Consider the following 19,858-nt stretch of genomic DNA (forward strand, 5'->3'; position numbering starts at 1 on the left):
AACCACGGAATGAATCCGAGTCACGAGGCACAGGCATAGTTGGAGCCTACTGCCTGGGGTATATGATCCCTTTTCATTGTTATTGTTGGAATCACAGGTTACCCGTACGGGAGTAATCGAACGTAATCAAAGGATCAAAACTGGTACTGTATTCTTCTGTTGTCTTGTGTATAGAAGAGTAGGTAGGTTGGCAGCAGCAGCAGTAGTGAAGATATCACTATTGCCAGCCCGGAGGTTGGGTCTCCGGGTTCCGCTGCCGCGGCCGTTGCCGCGGCCAGCTGCTGCTGCTGGCCAGCTCCCTGTATTCTGGCTGAGTAATCCAACAGTTATATATGATTTCTATAAGATGACCCTACTTTAACAGTTCTTGCCTACGTGCTCCATTCCCTAAAAGTAATGATCCAATGTAAGTGAAGCATGTGAAAAAGATCACAAATAGCCGAAAAGAACATATCTTAACCACTATAATCGTCAAAAAATCAGGAAATATTCTTGGTATTTAGAGAGGTTTGGCTAGACAATTTGAAGGATACCTAACAAACGGCATATTGGTGCTAAATGGATCATAGCCCGGTATCATAGGTGATAACAGAGAAAATACTTCATCTTGACCGTCCTTCCCAAATATAGCGAAGCTCATCGCAGGCTTTCCATAGGCTCCATCAAGGATTATTGATGACAAGTTCTTGGATGAGTTATTCAAACTTCAATTCAGCCCTACATCCTCGTGTTATAAAATTTCTAGGAGCATATTATGTGAGGAAAGATGCGGCAATCTTGCTGAGCAGGGAAAGTATCATATCCTCATTACGGACCCCAGGTTAGCTTGTTAAACGTGAAAAGGAAAAGGGCATTAGTGGTTTCTACGTAAACGCGGCCATGTCACCTGATGACTCGGAAGTTTCATGTTTCGGTAGCATCATTTTGAATAATGTATTCCTCAAATCCTGAACGGATAGAATATTGAATTCAAATGAACTTTCCTTACTCTTTAATCCATGAAACAGGGTTAGAATACATATACTGAAGTTGTTTTTTCATACTCATGCTACTTTTATATTCCATGACGATCTTCCTCGCCTCCTCAGACGCTAGTTTGTCTGCTGGCATTCGGGAACGACATCTGAGCAGCCCGTGACAAGCGTGTCGACTTGCCAGTGATATTAGGGTCTTCTCCGAGAAAGTTGTTCGGGAATCCAATGTCGAAAGGTTTAACACTCTCCAAGAAAGCGATCTGCTCATCCGTGAGCTTGATTTTAAGAGCATCAATGTTGGCCTTCAGGTGCTCAACCTTGCGCCCGCCCACGATAGGAATGACGTTTGCCGCCTTGCTGCGAACATACGCGAGCGCGATAGCAGTCACGCTCTCGACACCGTGCTCGCCTGCGACCTTTTCCAGCGCCTCGCTGATCTTTATCTCCATCTCCGTCTGCTGTGAGGTGCTGACGAATGACCTAAGGCCCTCCCCAGCCTTTTTCCGTTCCTCAATGGCCTTCTTTGACTGGAACTTGCCGGACCCGAGAACATCCCAAGGGCAAAGGGCCATGCCGAAAGTCTTGGCCATGGGAAGAATTTCGCGTTCAAAGTCGCGGTGCATCACGCTCCACCGGCCTTGGTACACGCTAAAAGGTGTTTTGCCATGGTCGACTGCGTACGTATTCGCTGCGCTGACAACCCACGCCGGGGTATCTGAGACTCCAAGATACAGGACCTTGCCTTGCTCGACGAGGATGTGAAGCGAGTCCATAATCTCCTTGATCGACGTTGTGTAATCCCACCAGTGCAGATAAAGTATGTCGATATAATCAGTGTCCAGCTTTTTCAATGAATCGCGCACACTGATATGAAGGCTCCGGCGGTGGTTTCCTGTGAAGTTTGCGGTGTTCCCTTTGCCCAAAGCGTGGCTCCTGTAGTCAGAAGTGTACTTGGTGGCAAGCACAATCTGCTCCCGATTGCCTCTCTTCTTCATCCACTCGCCGATCCAAGTTTCTGACTGCTCATCTTGATAGCCGTTTGCCGTATCAATGAAGTTGCCGCCTGACTCAACAAATGCGTCCAGAAGCTTGAACGATTGCTCCTTATTCATCGCGCCCATTGCTTCCGCCCAGGCTTCGCCAATGGACATGGCGCCAAGGGCCAAAGGGGAGACGCGAACGCCTGCTGACGGCGAAAGTACACGGAGCCTCCCCAGCTCAGTGGAGGGTTCTGGGGCCTCTGCCAAAAAGTTTGACATCTTGGTTAGTTGCGACGTGGTTTACCAATTAAACTGATAATAGGTGTTTTGGTTGTGGGCAGTCGGTCGCTTGGTTATATTTGAAATGTGAAGTTAAAGGCTGCATCAGGTTGAAAAGCCAGGGGCGGTATGAACGGTTTATATTTCCACGCATGAGGGGTAAGAGACGCACACGGCTGACCATCAGGTCGGAAATATCGTTCGGAATTTAGCAAACTGTTGACAGGAACACCACGTTCCGACGGATTCAGCCAATTCGCGGTTCAGATGCGGGGGCATTGAAAACAATGACGTAGTCAGTCAACGACCGCGATTTGATGACTAACAGACACCGATCAAAGACCCAAACAGGTGTTATCGAGTGAAAATGTCAGAGATACTGTTGATATTCGCTGTCGCACAACCGGCACCTACCTTCGCCGAAGGATCGAGTGTGCCATTGACGCACAACCGGTTGGGGCCAACGGACGAGAACCCGGAGTTTGCGGGGCTAACTCCGGCCCGGGGTTAGCAGTCAGTGCTAAACCAATGAAATCAATGCCTTCGAAACGCAATGGCTCCGCAAGGACATACAATTCCGGTGCCACTGTTTTTAATCCTCATAGACTGGCATCGGGTTTGTCATGGGGATTTCAATCTTCTCAGAGGCGTAGCTACAACGTGTACACGACAAGTGTGCGGCAGAGACGGATCACAGGAAAATATGTCAAGCTTTGTAATGTACGGGTTGAACTCAATATAAATTTTCGTTCAAATATGCAACACTACTATAATTTGGCAGCTTAGCTTTGGTTTCGTAGTTCCGTCAACTTGTTCTCGTGATAAATTCTTTTCCTCACCCTGTCCTAAGTCTTCGTTTTGCCAGTTTGAAATGCGCGCAAAGCAAGCACCGTCTTGAAGCATGGTCGATCGAATAATTCATTCAATGGCGTTTCAATCCAAATAAATCAAACACAGTTGTTTTTGTTCTTGCTGGAACTCGAGTGGACAACTTTGACCGCGCTGCCGCGCGAGAAAGCATGAAGTGGTTCATGTAGAGGCCGGATGGTTGACCACCTCCCCAAGGATGTGCGGATTGGCATGGCTTGGGCCTACCGGTCATGAACAAAAAAGACAAGTAGCCCATACTGAGGACAACTGCTTTCAAGTCGTTGAAGACAGCCTGATTGGCGAACAAGATTAGCATATCTTCGATATATGCCCATATTAGGTGTAAATAAGTCAGCTTATCTTCACAGACGAGTTCTTGAGTAGTGTGGATACGTTATGCTACTGATCTAGACTGTACTGTTCAAAAACTACCACCATTGGTTGACCTTGCCGTCTGTCAGAGTCAAGAAATACATACGAAAGCTTCATGAGGCCTACTGGCCAAGTTGGTAAAGTGAAATTGTAAAGTAGCATTACATCTCCGAGTGAGCGTGTAATATAGAGTAAGAATTTTCAAGATGGTCACTTTACATGTAGTTTCATGAGAATTACCCTGTTGCGGTACGAATACTCGGTGCTAATCTCGAGACTCTGTTTCATTGGAAACAAACTAAATCCATTTCCATTTTGCAAAAGCTACCTGACAATTACGTTGGAAGTTATGTTTTGGTTGTAACTTGAATGAATGCCATAGTAATCCGCAGCCTCAAATTCAAGCAATATGTATTTACCCTCTCTTCTTCCCTGTCTTTTTTTTTTTTTTTCATTTTTTTTCATCTTTTCTGCAGCCTGTATTAATGAAGCGAGTAATCATTATCTGGAACTGAGATATACGAGAGTTTGTAAATAACTTGTCAACACTCAACACGAGAGTGACCTATTACAGCTACCAAGATAACCGGCGACCAAAGAGCCGCAATCGAAGGGTTGAAGGGTTGCTATTTGTTTGCATCGTTGGTGTTCGACGTAAGGACGCCACGGCCGCTCCTTTTGCACAAACTGTGTCAGTTCCATCTTCGAGAAATATTTCCTGATTACCTTTCCGCATCAATTCTTCCACTCAATTATAGCATATAGACCGAAAATAGTAAGAAGCAGCCAACAGCTCATTGGATAGAGGATACTCTTTCCAAGCTCGTATCAATCTCAATCTGATTACATGCTGTCGGTTTACCAATGCTGGTGGGCCCTATTAGTCAGATATGGGGATACCGTGAGGGATAAGACGCTTCATTCAGCCCACTACTTAGGGGCCAGGGATGGTTTAGAGCCACAAGGAACCCCTATATTCCCCTTTTCAATGCTGACTTCTATCTATAGAAATAACCCGGGCCCTTTCCAGTCTCGGTACCGAGACCTGCTGGCTCCAATGACCACCCATATGGATTGTTACTGTTTTTCTTCCTTCAATCTCGGATTAAACGTTTGGTTTGGGTTAGTCGAGTTATAAATGCAGAAATTGTCTCATGACAAGGTGCTTGGTTCTGAGGCTTGAGGTGAACAGGGTGGGTGAGGTTGAAACCAGCAACGTTCATGATAGTAAGAGATGAGTGGAGTTTGAGGATCCTGGGTTCCCTCGGTAATACGGAATGAACACGACACAGCGGGTATCAACGCAGACTTATGCACGATCGCTGAAGCAATCTTCTGCGAGTAGTGTTTCGTTGTTCAATCACCGTTTACAGATTTGGCCATGACACTAGCGAAGCCGAAATTCCATAAGTATTATGAATGATGTAGGTAGCTAGAAGATGTTAGATTGTTTTCCTGGGTAGATACAAGAGCTGAATGTGCAGGGTAATACGACTTAAAATAAAAGGGTTTTAAGCTGTATTCTCTCTTTTCTGCAGTGCATCCAATCCATCATTTGTTAATCTTCTGATGAACATTACGGCCGTGCATTTGGCCAACATCTTTCAAAACTTACCGCAAACTGTTAACCGCATGTTTTACAGCTACGGTGGCCAAACTACAAATCACATATGTCTTTCATGACCCGCTCATTGCTGTGATAAGTGCTTTCGCAGCCAAATCAAAAATCTTGGGTGTGATATATCCAAAGCCATGCATTCACATATATGTGTGGATACTTCTCTCCATATCCTCACCGTTGGGGTTAGGTACTCTGGCACCCGTTGATCATCCGTTAGAAGATGCAACTTCCTATAGTGACGATCAAAACGAAAAACCGGCATCGCAGACCCATCATCTAATAGTTACTCAGATTATACAGTGGAAAACATATTAGATGATCTTTGAAATTCCCGGAAATAAAATGCCGGGTTCCCACCTATTTATTGCCTTTATCGTCATTCGGGAGAGAATGATTCAGTCACAGTCACATTGGCGGTTACCGTTACTCCACTCTTGAATTTGCGTTGGAATCAGATCACTAGACCTTTCAGCTTCAGACTTTCGGTAGTAAATTTCTTCAATGGAGCTTTTGGTATAATGTGCTCTCTGCACATTTGCTCAAAAAGAACGCATGATGGCTGCTACTTTTGACCGCAACTTGAAGAATCCACCTCATCTTGTAAATATGGGGACATGGGCTTTGGAGTTGGCAAGGCTTAGCTCCCGAGTGTTTCATAACCCCCGGGTACCCGAGGCAGCTGTGACGACCTCAATAAGCAAGAGCTGCATATAGCGGCTAAATCCTGCCGAGAGCGGAGCATTGTCGCAATAATCCATTGATTCCTGGTGATCTAACAGCCATCGAAGGACTGATACACGTTTTTGGTCGACAGAATGGCTCTTCAAACTTGGCTAAGAGAAAGGGCACTGCGTTCGGATCGGCGGGGAACAGGTTCATCTCAGAAGTGGAAGAAACCTTAGCGCGCGTTTTCGGAGCGTCATTCTGGGCTGAAGGCGGCTCAGTGCACCTGACTGACCCCGAGTTGACGATCTGGACAGGGATAATGTCTGCAGGTTACCCAAAATAGGAGCATTAAAAAAGTTAACATCGTCCCAACGGCTGCAAGGCGGGCGGAAATGCGGGGTCGTCCAATCAGAGGCCTACTGCGTCGGCCTTTTTTTACTGATCGGATAACGCTGCATGCCAGCTCGTCAGGGGAAATTCTGGATCTGTTGTGGACGTGCGAAGGCTATGCTACAAGGCATTTAGGGGCAACCGAGGTTTGAACCCCTTTTCGAATCGATTCTCAATGGCCAGTGATGGAAGCCACTCCTTACAGAGAGGTAGTATACCATCCGTTAACGTCAAAGTCCCTCTTTCTTTGTGTTTATTTTTAAAGGTTGCCACTGTGTTCTTCACTTGGAGCTAGGAGGTCAGTGCCTGTGGGCACCTTTCGCTTGTTTTGCATAACACAACGTCATATAGACACCAAAAAGCCATGACGTCTCATTTTACTAAATCGGGAGTTGGGTTGAATACGAGGCCGGGGCAACCGAGATCCACCGATCGTCCTTTACGATCGTCATTGATATGTGGAGAAGTGCTCGACTCCCATTATGACCATGGTCCAGTTGCAACAAATAAGATATATAAGAGCACCAAGTTTGCGGCCCAAGATTGTTTCTATCTCTACAACACACAATCACTCGCACTCGTTCAATCATCAACTCAATCACAACTTATTTCATAATCAACAACCTCAACAAACCGTCAAAATGAAGACCTTCGCCATCCTTTCCACTGCCGCCGTCGCCACTGCCGCCGTTATCGGCAAGCGCGATGTCACCTTCAGCGTTTCCAACTTCGCTGCCAGCTGCATTCCCCACAGCACCCAGTGCTCGTGAGTTTCGTTCCCTTGCCGTCGCACTCGACAGCTCAAAATTATCCGGCCAAGAACTAACGCGCGTGCTCAGTTACACTTTCACCGTCATCCAGCCTGGCACCATGGAGACCACTGGTGTCGATTGCAGCGCTCTGGTGTCTGGCAACACTGACGGCACTCTGCCCGATGTCAAGGGCAACGGCGCTTGCGACCAGTCTTCGAGAACCTTCGAGGTCATCCGTGGCGACGCCGGCCTCACTTTGACCGTCTCCCAGCCCGTCACCCCCAGCAGCAACCAGACCGGCTCCCACCTGCTCCCCAACGACCAGTTCGCCATCTCCGACGAGCCCAACGCCAAGGTCCAGAGCTACACCGGCCCCACTGCTTTCGACCTCGAGTAAGCTCGTCGCTGCGACTCAACTTCATGGAGATTTGCACCCCAGCCGCGGATGTATACCCCGCAATCTCCGTGCAAACCTGAATAAATAGAGGATAGAGAAAATTGTACAACTGTAAAATAGAACCATAAGTTCAAGAATACCATCATAGAATACATGGGAATTTCCCTTCAAAGCACAGTTGACTGTCCGCTAAAAAGAGCTCTTCTTTACCATCACGTTGGCCCAAATTTGCATCCATTCAGAGGACGTGTCGCATCACGTAGTTGTGTGCTTGACTTCGGCTGAAATGCTTGAAAAGTAGTTTCGTAGATGAATGGTGTAGTGATAGTAGTTCCGAGCCGACGGGGATTTCAGGTTGCACCATCAAAAGCAAAACTTCAGGTTCAAAACACTGAAGTGCTGGACGTAAAATACAGGAACAAAAGCTGTTAGACTTGCTAGTAAATGAATTTCAAAAAAGTAACTAGAAATCTGTGATGAGATTAGCAGAGCTGTATCCAAGTCTCTGGTCACGTTAGGCGAGCAGTTGGCTACTGACATTCAGCGCTTGTCGCCGCACTCCAGGACCCACGATTAAGGACTGAGAGCCCCAAGGCCTTCTACCTGTTTGAAGAAAAGACGAGCAAAAGAACACGGATTCTTCGCTGCTCGACCTTTGTTTCTTCACGGATACTAGCTAGCAGCTTAGAAACCCACCAGGTACCAAAACCCACCTACTAGGTACTGGACGAGCGGAGTATACCCTTACAGACCGGCCTCCTCAGATGACCCATTAACACTAGAGCGGCAGTCCCTTCCCCCGGAGGCTTTGTTCGGTTCCGCGGAATATTTCCGTTTTCCAGCAGGGTCTGCGGCTATGTTGGAAGGGGCGGCGTTCTCTATCGGACGCAGTTGGATCTATAGCTTTCTGAAGCAAGGTGTAGCATACAAGGTCAGCGATGGGGTGTATAGTTTGGCATCCCAAAGATAGGACCACCTCAAGCAGACATCGAGATGGACGAAGTGCTGGGATACTTAATACATGCCTGATCTCTTACTAACGTCTCCGTCTGTTCTCATTCACCTCAAGCATAAACCAATCTAACTCCAAGCAGGTAAATTCGAGCAAGCGGGTTGATGAAGAAATTTCACTTTGAAACAGAGAGCATTACCACTAGTGCAGTGACAACATGCATTTAAGTGGTTGGGAGAGTGTCCCCCCTGGACACAATAGTATTGTTCAGAACGTCATCTCTTATGAACAACAGGTATAATAGCTGCATTAACAAAATCATGGGTATCTTATGCCTACTGCACACTTCCAAATATTTACAGGTTCTCCTCTTTCTCCATCGCCGTCTTCACAGCTTGTCCCCTCACTGTAGCTTCAGGAGTGTATTCCTTGAACTTGCGAGCAGGGATCTTCTTCATGAACATTTCATCCAGCTCCTCGTAGGTTCTTCCGGCCGTTTCCGGTAGGTTGAACCACAAATGCACCAAGGAGATGACAGACAGAGCGCCGAAGATAAAAGCTAGCTTGGCGCCAAGGTTCAGCTGGTCAGGGTTGAAGAGATATGGGAGGACGAAACTCCACATGGTCGTGAGCGCATTCTGTAGGGCCAGGCCGATGGCAATAGTCTTAATGCGAAGTCGTGACGTCGCGACTTCGGCGAGAATAGTGTAACCGGTTGCACCGATTGTGACGTTGTACCACCAGCAGTAAAGCAAGATGAGCGCGACGGTTCCCTTGTTGTATGCGACTGTTCCAGGAAGAGCAAGACCCCCAGTGAAAAGAAGGATGACAGTCAGAATCGCAAGACCATAGACAGTCAGACTTCGGCGTCCCATCTTGTCAACCAAGTACCATGACATGACGTTGCCAATAAGTGAGATGACCTGTTGGACGATCTGAAGCTTGAAACTCTCGGCAGTGCTGTACCCGGCAAGCTGCATATAGTACGTCGAATACGATGCGGCAAACGTGATTCCGGAGAGAGACTGGATGCATAGCGGTGACACGCTGATGATTGTTCGTCTCAAGTTCGACTTTCGGAAGCAATCGAGATAGCTGGCGCCGGCAGTCTCACGGCTCACCTGCGCCAATGTTTGGTGAATTACGGCGAGCCTGACACGACCTTCGTCGCCCGGATGTCCAAGCTTGGCCAAGCTGCGGAGTGCTTGTTCATCCTTTTCCTTCATAGCCAAGTACCAGGGGCTCTCGGGCATGAACCAGACGAGAGCAGCGGCGATGGCTGCGAAGCCATATTGACCACAAAAAACGGCGCGGTATGCCCAGCGATTGTTGAAGGTACCGGTCTCATTGATGATGAGGGCGACGACGAGTGGACCGAGGGTGTACGACAGAGCTGATAGACAAGTAAAGAGACCGCGGAGGGCAAGCGGTGTAATCTGTTAGAAATTAGAATTAGTATCCGAATATGTCAAATGCACTGGCCGTATCCTTCGTTGCTCTTACCTCTCCAATGTATGTGACCGTTACAGAAGACAAGGCGCCAATGGCAAAACCGTTGACAAACTTGCCACCAAAGAAGACCTCGTTCGTAGTTGCGACGAACTCCATTGTAATTCCGATGAAGGAGATGGCCAAAGCAATCATGATGACTTTCTTCCGGCCGAGCCAGTCTGCCAGGTTACCGCTACCTAGGGCACCGATGACAGCGCTGCAAAGGGCTATGTTAGCGTGCATTTGCACAGGTTGGAGGTTTGATGGACTTGGTAACACTCACGAAGCAACGGGCGCGCCGTTGAAAGCCGATTGCCATTTCGCATCCAAGACATAGTCGCCGCCGTAGAAGTGACCAAAGTCTTTGCGGAACTCAGGGATACTCAAAATGCTACCTCCGGCCTGGTTCTCGAAACTCAAGACCAGGACGCACCATACGGCATAGACGCACCAGAAGGACGCTTTAGGGTATTTCCTGAACGACTCCCACTTGCCGAGATCATGTTCCTCCTGGTTTCCTAAGTTGGCGAGTTGAGCCTGAGCCTCGTGGGGGTGCTCGAGGTGGTCGGCATTGTCTTTCTTCTCGAGATCGACCATTGTGGAAATTTTCCTTTGGCGGAATGCCAAATCAATAGAGTTGCCGGAATAAAAATGACTGGGTAGAGTTTATACGTTTGAACTTCAAGGAGTCGAGGCTGAAGTCAAAAATCGCCAAGATGAGGTGCTGGCACAAAGTCACATTTTCAAGGTTTCCGGGAACATCTTATACACTAGTAGATAACCCTTCTGCGTCTCGTACTTACGATAGCACCCGATGGTCCCACGCCGACCTCATGGAATGGTCACCCTATTCTTGAGCCCTCCGGAAAGAAAGAAGGGTGGATCTGGGGTGTTGGCAGCACGATCTGGGGGTGTCTGCGGGGCCCCAGCCAGACGTTGGAGCATGAAGACTGGCCGAGGCGAGTCAGGACCGTCAGGCGAATACCCACCCTTTATCCGCCGAAGTGCCTTGGATTTCCCCATGCAGGAGGAGTTCCGGGGAAGAACCTCGCGAACCGGTTCTCCTGGCTTCAGGACGAAATTTTCGTATCTCGTGCGTGGCACAAGGGAGTAAATACCGGATATTCCCGGGCGAAGGGCACCTTCTCCTAGCCTATTCTTTGGGTTGTGGAGGCGCATTGCGGGGGGTGTTTCCGACTTGGGCCAAAGTAGTCTATTTTCCTCAGGTTTTTGGCCGAGGAATCAGAGGATGGGGGACAGCCAAGGAGCACACGGTATTATGCCACCACCGATGTCCGACATTTACCGACGTTCATCCGGATTGCGGTTGCGGTGTGAACGAAATGGCGGGAGGTTAACATTTCCTAATTTGGCATCGGTAAATAGTGGCCTGGTATCAGATGGTGTCCCCTCCCCTCCGGAGTTGCTTTTCAAGTTAAGCATTGGCCTGAACTTGTTGATGCTTGCAACCACACATTGGATAGTTGGCATCTTTCTCGAGGCGAGATATATGGCAATCGTTCACCACTACAACCCGCCGTCAAAGACGAAAGTTGATCGAAAGACGCAAGGCTTCGACTGAAGCAATGCGCGTTCTTTTTCTCCATTCAAAATGACGCAACCCCGGGTTCCCGACCAAGTATCTGGTAGCGTAAAATGGCCCTGAAGATTCCGTCTCCACACCATGCGCGTGGGCTAATGACCCCCAAATTGGACAAGCCCGATTCCCTGGAGCCGGGCAGGATGCGGGGTTGACACCCTGTTACATACTGAGTAGCACCGGAAACAGACCGAGGTCACCACGCGATGCTTTGGCACAGCTTTCCTCGTGGTTCGAAGCGCACGGTATTCCAAACAAGGAAATAATTAGCATCTCGCCCTGCGACGGCGCCTCGCCCTGAGAAATTCGTCATACAAAGGGAACCATAGCTTACAGGGCTTCCCATTGACAATATCGTATCATTTCAACATCGATCCCTGATTACAACCCCTTGCCAGCTGAGATTGTGCCACCTTGCAACCTCATTCCCGTCGCCTCACCACCCTCTCTACCCGAACGTCGCAACCTGTGCACGAGAACGGCGTGCATCATCGACACAATGGCACAAACCACCAGACTCCAGACGTTCCCCAACAAACCGAGGGTGTTTGTCCTGACAGACATCTCCAACGAGCCCGACGACGCCGAATCTCTTGTTCGCTACCTCCTCTACTCCAACCAATTCGAGACAGAAGGCCTCGTCGCCGTTTCGTCAACATGGATGAAGAACAAAGTCTGCCCGCAGGACATCCATAAGATTCTTGACGCATACGCCGGTGCCGTTGACAACCTCAACAAGCACACGCACCCCGACTACCCGTACCCTTCGGCAGACAACCTCCGAGCCCTGGTCAAATCTGGCCCACCCGTGAGCAAAATTTCCAGCCCCCTTTCAGCAAGACGTCGTCTCTTGGACAATACCCGAGCAAGCTAACCTCAAATGTTCAGGTTTACGGATTCTCCGGCGTGGGTGCGGACAAGCCTTTAACCGACGGCGCCCAACTGCTCCTCGAGAGAATCGAGGCCCCTTCACAAGATCCCCTTTGGGTCCTCGTGTGGGGCGGCACCAACGTTCTTGCACAGGTCCTCCTGACCATCCGCAACAAATACTCACCTGAAGATGCCGCGAGCCTACGTGCGAAGCTAAGAGTATACACCATCTCCGACCAGGATGACACAGCTGCCTGGATCCGCACACAGTTCCCTGATATTTTCTACATCTCTTCCATCCACGGATGGAACCAGTACGGCCTCGCTGCTTGGACGGGCATTTCCGGAGATAAATACTACTGCTTCGATCAAGGCGGCCCAGACTTCTCCAAGGTGTCCAAGCAATGGATCAAGGAGAACATTCAGATTGGGCCCCTGGGCTCTGCTTACCCTGACTTCCTCTTCATCCCCGAAGGCGACACTCCCACGTTCCTCTACCTCATACAAAACGGTCTCGGCGACCGAGAGCATCCCGAGTACGGTTCTTGGGGAGGCCGCTATGCCCTTACGGATGCAAGCGACGCCGGCCAGCAGGGCAAGCACTATAGCGACATGTCAGACTCGGTTGTCGGCATTGACGGTAAGACGTACCGCTCCAATCAAGCCACCATCTGGCGTTGGCGCGATACCTTCCAGAACGATTTTGCAGCCCGCATGCAGTGGTCTCTCAACCCTGACGCGGCATCCACGAACCATCACCCTGTTGTCAGCGTCAACGGCTCCCAAAGCCTCGAGCCGCTGTACCTCGAGGCTGAGGCTGGTTCAACAGTCGAGCTGGATGCCTCGGAGACATATGATCCCGATGGTGATAATTTGACCTTCAAATGGTGGCAGTACCGCGAGCCCAGCGCATGCCAGTGGCTTGTGCATTTTGAGGTTGCGGAGATGGACATCGAGAAGCTGGATGCCGAGGGCAAGAAGGTCAAGGTTACACTGCCGGAGCCGGAGAAGTCGTGCGTTGAACTGATCAGCCGAGAGCCGGTGGCCAAAGGCCAGTTATTGCACCTCGTTTTGGAGGTGACTGATAGCGGAACGCCCGCTTTGACAAGCTACCGCAGAGTACTGATCCAGGCCACAAACAAAGACCTGAGGGGAGGCAAGCCGATAAAGGAGGGGGAGGAGCTACTTGCAATCGGAGATGCTATGAAGGATTACACCGGTTAAAATTTTCGTTGTACGTGGTGAAATTATTATGACCCCGGGACAGAGTTGTGCTTGAGGGAGCTCGGCAGCATTTTAGGGTGGGAAATCAAATGATTAATGATATATCATGCATTGTATCACCGTCTGGGTATCATGTCCAACAAATCAGAAAGGAATCTCGTGCAACATGACTAAGCTTTGTCTGTTTATATTGTTTGCATTGTTCTACACCGGACATTCCCTCATGAGGATCTCGGCTGTGCATGAGGCTAAGTTAGAATTTCAAAACGCCCTTATTCAAGAGGTTGATAACTTCAGGCTAAATATATAATGATTTCATGAATTTTGCATTACAGCATTATGTCTATTTCTATTGATGTATCATGTCTATTTCCATTGCCTCTTTTTACTCCAGCCCTCCACTTCTTCCCTAAGCCCCAGTTATGGATTCTCTCATCTACCAAAACCAGATGTGACAAGCTTCGTCAGTGATGCCTCACAACTTTCCGATGAACTCATCGCTGAAAGTATAATCTGTGTAGCCTTCCTCAGTCTCGGCATAGAAGGTCGATCGTTCGTACGGCGTGAGTGGAATATCCTTCTCGATTCTGAAGGGCAAATCCGGGTTTGAAATGAACCACCGGCCAAACACAATAGCCACTTCAGTATTCCCATGATCCTCCACCGCTAGCCTAGCATTTTTGGGGTTAAAGCCGCCCGCGATGAGGACGGGTGACTCATTATCCCAAGTGTCAATCATGAACTGGATACTGTTCAAACTCTCCGTGTCCGCGTTGCCATCGACGCGGCCCTCAACAAGGTGTAAGTATGCCAATCTCAGCTTCTTCAGCTCCCGGGCGACGTGTGTGAATTGCGGGATGGGATTCGTCATGCGCATCCCCTGGAAGGTCGACCATGGCGAGAACCGGATCCCGACCTTGTCCGCGCCGACAGCCGCGACGACGGCGCTGGCGACCTCAATAACGAAACGCGCCCGGTTCTCGACACTGCCGCCGTACTCATCTGTTCGCTGGTTCGCCCTGTCCTGGGTGAACTGGTCTATCAGGTACCCATTCGCACCGTGCAGTTCGACTCCATCGAAACCGGCCTCCATGGCGTTCTTTGCTGCTTGTGCAAAGTCCGCAACCACGCTTTTGATGTCCTCCTTGGTCATCTCCCCAGGCACGTGCTTTCCTTCCCCTTCTGGGATTGCACTCGGGCCCTTCACGGTGAAGCCTCTCGTCCTTGCCGTCTTAGGATCGGCAACGCGACCCAGAGCCCACAGCTGCATCCATATGAAGCTGCCTTTAGCGTGCACAGCATCTGTGATCTCTTTCCAGGACGCCATCTGTTCTTTGGTGTATATACCAGGAGTGTGGGAGAGACCAGCGTACGAGTAACCATCAACCTGTCTTGAGACGAAGGTAGCTTCGGTGATGATCATGGTGCCTGGCACGGACGCCCGCTGGGTATAGTACTCCTTGGCCATTGGGAGGGGGGCGTGTGTCTCGTGGTCCGCCCGAAACCTGCTGAGAGGAGACATGACAATCCTGTGTTGGAGTGTTGTGTTGCCCACTTGCAATGGTTTAAAGAGCTTTGAGTCAGACATCTTTGAAAAATTATTTGATTAATTGCGTGGTTGCAAGATGGGTATTTCTTTGGTTATTGTTTAAGTTGCAAAACGACTCATTTCCAAGACAGATGCCTCTATTAAATATCTAGAGCCTAAGCCGGCAAAACTGCACTGAGAAATTGTAAACGTCATCAAATATTATAACACACTCCTGCATGATAGAAGGTGAGCGTAGTATTCTGACAGAGCAATGAAGAACACAATCGTTTGATGCCTCATGAGCTATTGTAGAGATGAGTAATGTTAGTGGGATTGGTAACATGGCCATGTCGCACGGTGTGTAGTTCAATTGCATGCAGCATATTCATTGATTGCCATTGGCGTGGCTAAGTATATCCAGGTCCAGTGGCACCAATCAAGTTCAAGCTCTAAAACCGACCAGCCATCGTGTTTTATGATTACTTACATGCACCTCGGCACTCATTGGTAATGAACACTTTGATCACTAATCACTCTTCGATCCGTCTTGTATGTACGTTCACCTAACTTGGTTAAATTTTGATCCGCCATGTTGATCATAAAGCGTCAATGCTGCGGAAAGTTTCAGCCTCAGATGGTGTTATAGTGATTGCTTATACACCAGAACTCCTTCAAAGCCATTGACTAGCTTCCTGATACCACAAAAAGAACGGAGACTGGGCCATATTCATACACCTTAGTGGCAAGCACATTGATGGTGAACGTGCATACTCGATCCCCAGGCCGGCGGTCATCGCCTGCTTGAGTAGTAATAACAGCTCTCCTGCCATTTAAAACCATTCTCCTTCAAATCTCCCGCCGGAGAATTCTACCCAGGCCGTAATAAGGGTTCGGCACATTGAATAACTCTTATACATAGGAATGTTCTTGAGTAAAGACACAACTTGAATTCAAGTCAATCGCGTTTAGGTGTTCTTCAACACCGTGGCCGAGGTTTGACTTGATAGTATTCTACTTGACGAGATGTGAGTCCCCTCGTCAAAAGTTTTGTCAGTTAAAAAACGACCCTAGAACATTAATATTGCATATGATACCATTGCAAAGAATCATGCATCACGCTCCCTAGAAATTGATGCGCCGGCACACATTTTCTTTGTGATGTGGCCGTCGTCGCTTTCTCCACCAATCCAACTCAATAGTGATGGTTGAATGGAGGGAACCTGTGGAGTCGTCAACTGAGAAAATTTCCCACACTGGTCCCATATCTTTTAATTTGAACTCCGCACAATCATACAACTGCGGTCGGTTAGCTCAGTTGGTTAGAGCGTGGTACTAATATATCATCAGATATGTTGTGTAATGCCAAGGCCGGGAGTTCAAGCCTCCCACTGATCATGAACTTTTGCTTCAGTGAAAGCAGGTAGTGGTTTTTCGCCATTGAACAAGATGATTTGTTGGGGTGTCCTTTTGCGTCAATTTTTGCTCCGCGAACAGTTTGTCAGGTCTCAGTCCCAGGTTCCCACCGGAAATGTGGGGATGAAGGAAACAGGAACCGGGTCGGCGGTTTCGTATGGCGCAGAGTTGTCGATTTGGCTGTGCGTTGTGTATTTATTGTTCATGTGTAGAGGTGTTGTTATGCCCTTCTGGGCACTGCAATGCGATCTCAACATATCTCTTGGCCGGAACAAGACCGGCCACGGACGGCTTATGTGATGATCCATTCCTGTGTCAGACTGTTTTCGGCCCCGATCACTCAAAAGTTCCCACAACGTTCATCCCAACAAACCATTCCTATTTACGCACGAGCCAAGGCGCAAGGTCAATGCAGAGACGGATTGGAAATGCCCTAGCATTTCTGAGACGATTCTTAGCATTTTTGCCACGGGCGGCGACCGGCAGGGCGACTCTGTTGCTTTGTCGATTGGTAAGCCTCCCCGCAGGGTTTCGTGTCCACGGCGTTGATCTAAGCTAGCGACGAACTAGATATGCACGATGCTGTCATCAAACCCTTCATCGAAGAGGTGAAGTCGAAGCTCATTCTTCAAGTTGGAAAATCAATCCTCACGAAGCATTTCCTAGGGTGATTCTTTTTGTATGATTGCTAACAGGCTGGGTTCTTCCTCTCATGCGCGACACTCTGAAATTTGACCATCTCCTGCGCGGCGTCTCTGGAGCATTCTCCTAGCAATCAATACATCAACATGGAGGTCGACATTCCAGCCATCCACCCCGCCGTCGCCGTCAAGGCCCCGAGAGAACCGCTTATCCTCATCGATGCTCCTACTTATCCTCCAGAGAAAGGCGAGGTTATCGTCAGGGTCGAATGGACCTCATCAACGCCCTATCACCTGCACCAAGCAGACGGGGGACTTCTGATCGACCAGTTCCCCCGCATTTTGGGCGACACGTTCGCAGGGACTGTGCTCCTGGTCGGGCCCGGCCCGCATCACCTTGATCTCAAAGTCGGGGACAAAGTATTAGGGTACTCATTCCGTGACGACAAGGATGGCAAAGAAAAGGCTGCGCAAACCCTCATTACCGTTCCCACTTTTCTGCTGGGGAAGATGCCCAAAGGCTTGGCGATGCAGGAGGCCGTTACTGTGCCTGACAACATCGTCACCGTTTTCCAAGCTGCGGTTACCGACCTTGGTCTGCCCCTGCCGTGGCCGATTCCGGAAGGATGGACGCCTCCAGAGGCCGATGCGCCCATTCTTCTATGGGGCGGCGCCGGGAGTGTTGGCATGTACTCTATCGAGGTCTTCAGACATTGGGGATACAAGAATCTAGCTGTAGTTGCCAGCAGGAAACATCACGACTATCTCAAGTCGCTTGGTGCAACTGCTTGCTTCGACTATCGCGACACGCTCGTAACTCAGCAGATCCGTGACTATTTTAGTCCGAAGAGCGTTTCGTATGTCATCGACTGCATTGGTCACTTGTCGGGGTCACTGGAGCCTATCACACAACTTGCTGAGAGAGGCACGAGGGTAGCCGTGATGCTGCCTGTTATCATAAAAGATCCAACAGAGATTGAGGCTCCAGTATACCAAATGACGGAGCCTGCGGAAGGACAGTGGAAGGAGGGTGTTATTGTTAAGGGAGTAAGGACGCACTTTTACCTCCAGGTGAGCTTTGAACACATTACGTCAAAATCGTATACCTTGACTGAGAAATAGGATAATACTAACAGAAATCATAGAATCAACTTTTCAAGGACAAGATGCAATGTGAAATAATTCCGGCGTTATTAAATCAGAACATAGTACGACCAAACCCACACAGAGTTGTCGAAGGAGAGACCCTCCTTGAACGGGCACAAGATGCTATCGTGCTACTGAGAAACAAAGCAGTGAGCGGTGAAAGGCTTGTTTGGAGGGTTTCTGATGATGAAGCGGTTGTTTAGGTGTTGTTGCAACGCATCAAATTGAATGCCTACAGATCCATGGCGTGAAGAGTTCACCGAGGATTTACATTAGTTTTGTCAAATTGCAAGATTGGCGGGTGAAAAGCAAACAATCTGAAAACGAGAATTGGACATAACTTCAAAGTATAGGACTGAATTTTGTTAAATTGATGGCTGCTGATGAACCGATGAACAAGGATGCTTGCTCTACACGATATTATAAGGTGGGAAAGCGACGAATGCCTAACCTTTCAATCTGTTCCTCTATAACAACCACATCGCCATTGGAGCAAGATGTGTAATCTTACCCAGGCATAAACCCCAGTTTTATGCTGACCATGAAAATATAATAAGTTGCCGTCTTTACTTGGCAAACTGAATTTCTCTTTGTCCGTGTTATGTCAACAGGTGTTAGCTCTACATATAGGTCTCAAAGACTATGACCTTTCACCTTATCCAATAACACCAGTCGATGTAAATTTACTGAAGGGACTCCGCATTTGCAGAGATATTTAAGGCATATAATCAGCATTGCAAACGGTAATCCCTATTTAATCATACTTGTAAAGAAGGAATTAGACTTAAAGCACCAGCATACTTATGGATTCAGTCATTGCATACCACTACATTAAGATGACACTAAGTCCATGGTCTTTAGAGCAGACTAGTTATTACAGTAAACGGAAAATTAACTGATATGGCCGTCATCATCAGCAAGATTCAGAGGGGTGACCGTATAGATATGACTGGGCAAATTGGCCAAACAAGGTGCGATGATCAAGAACGATGCAAGTCCGAAAGTCATTTCAAGAATAATCTTTTGAGAGAGAAACAACCAACCGCTTTTACATCATACGGCTTATACTTCCGTGATTGGAATCAATTGCTGAGCGTCCAAGCTCTTCAAATGCTCATCTGAAATTACATTCGCCCGTTTGTCCTTCCACCTTTCACCACACTGGTCGTCACTCTGAGTTATGTCAGCTTTCCACTCTAGAGGACCCTCAGACTGAAAATTCCTTCCAAGATGAGTTCACTAGGGCGAATTGGAAGGCATCCCAGAGATGCAGGGGTCTGTCTAGCCGACCAGTCAACATAAATAATGGAACTCCTACCCCGCGTGTGGTTAACGGCTATCCCATGCCCCTCGGGGTAACGTGCGGCTTTCAATCCCAGCCGTCGTACGGTTTCCCCACCCTTTTAATCAGCACAAGTCCCCTCAGCTGTTAATTTCCACACTACGGCGGTTCGAATCTCCCCCAGTCACACCAAAATAATCATGCATGAGAGAGGAAGTTGACAGCGTCATGGCCCGGCACAACCACTCCAACATTGAACATGCAAACTACGCCTCCGAACCAGGAGATGTGATCTCCGCTGCTGATGCCTCAGGTCCTGCCTTCCACTGTGACAGCTGTGGGAGCACCTTTGGACGCCAGGAGCATTTAACTCGGCACAAACGGTCCCATACCAGAGAAAAGCCATT

General features: G+C 48.7%; 6 protein-coding genes across 6 annotated transcripts; 3 read left to right on the forward strand and 3 right to left on the reverse strand.

Moving 5' to 3' along the window:
- Window positions 1–1,084: 1,084 nt before the first annotated feature.
- Window positions 1,085–2,233, reverse strand: EsH8_X_000538 (uncharacterized protein; the record flags this gene model as incomplete). Its single annotated transcript, XM_083274626.1, has 1 exon — window positions 1,085–2,233. The coding sequence occupies one exon, from the start codon at window positions 2,231–2,233 to the stop codon at window positions 1,085–1,087; it is 1,149 nt and encodes a 382-aa protein (XP_083120018.1).
- Window positions 2,234–6,793: 4,560 nt separating this feature from the next.
- EsH8_X_000539 (uncharacterized protein) lies at window positions 6,794–7,301 on the forward strand (the record flags this gene model as incomplete). The annotated part of the gene is made up of 2 exons (XM_083274627.1): window positions 6,794–6,918; window positions 6,992–7,301. The coding sequence occupies 2 exons, from the start codon at window positions 6,794–6,796 to the stop codon at window positions 7,299–7,301; spliced, it is 435 nt and encodes a 144-aa protein (XP_083120019.1).
- A 1,308-nt stretch (window positions 7,302–8,609) lies between these two features.
- Window positions 8,610–10,341, reverse strand: EsH8_X_000540 (uncharacterized protein; the record flags this gene model as incomplete). Its single annotated transcript, XM_083274628.1, has 3 exons — window positions 8,610–9,689; window positions 9,757–9,961; window positions 10,028–10,341. 3 exons carry the CDS (start codon window positions 10,339–10,341, stop codon window positions 8,610–8,612), a joined length of 1,599 nt encoding a protein of 532 aa, XP_083120020.1.
- Window positions 10,342–11,843: 1,502 nt separating this feature from the next.
- EsH8_X_000541 (DUF1593 domain-containing protein) lies at window positions 11,844–13,438 on the forward strand (the record flags this gene model as incomplete). The annotated part of the gene is made up of 2 exons (XM_083274629.1): window positions 11,844–12,152; window positions 12,233–13,438. The coding sequence occupies 2 exons, from the start codon at window positions 11,844–11,846 to the stop codon at window positions 13,436–13,438; spliced, it is 1,515 nt and encodes a 504-aa protein (XP_083120021.1).
- A 475-nt stretch (window positions 13,439–13,913) lies between these two features.
- EsH8_X_000542 (alkene reductase) lies at window positions 13,914–15,026 on the reverse strand (the record flags this gene model as incomplete). Its single annotated transcript, XM_083274630.1, has 1 exon — window positions 13,914–15,026. One exon carries the CDS (start codon window positions 15,024–15,026, stop codon window positions 13,914–13,916), a length of 1,113 nt encoding a protein of 370 aa, XP_083120022.1.
- A 2,144-nt stretch (window positions 15,027–17,170) lies between these two features.
- Window positions 17,171–18,145, forward strand: EsH8_X_000543 (zinc-binding alcohol dehydrogenase family protein; the record flags this gene model as incomplete). Its single annotated transcript, XM_083274631.1, has 1 exon — window positions 17,171–18,145. One exon carries the CDS (start codon window positions 17,171–17,173, stop codon window positions 18,143–18,145), a length of 975 nt encoding a protein of 324 aa, XP_083120023.1.
- Window positions 18,146–19,858: the final 1,713 nt, after the last annotated feature.

The sequence above is a fragment of the Colletotrichum jinshuiense genome, chromosome 10 (assembly GCF_051148585.1).
Source record: "Colletotrichum jinshuiense chromosome 10, complete sequence".
NCBI lineage: Eukaryota > Fungi > Ascomycota > Sordariomycetes > Glomerellales > Glomerellaceae > Colletotrichum > Colletotrichum jinshuiense.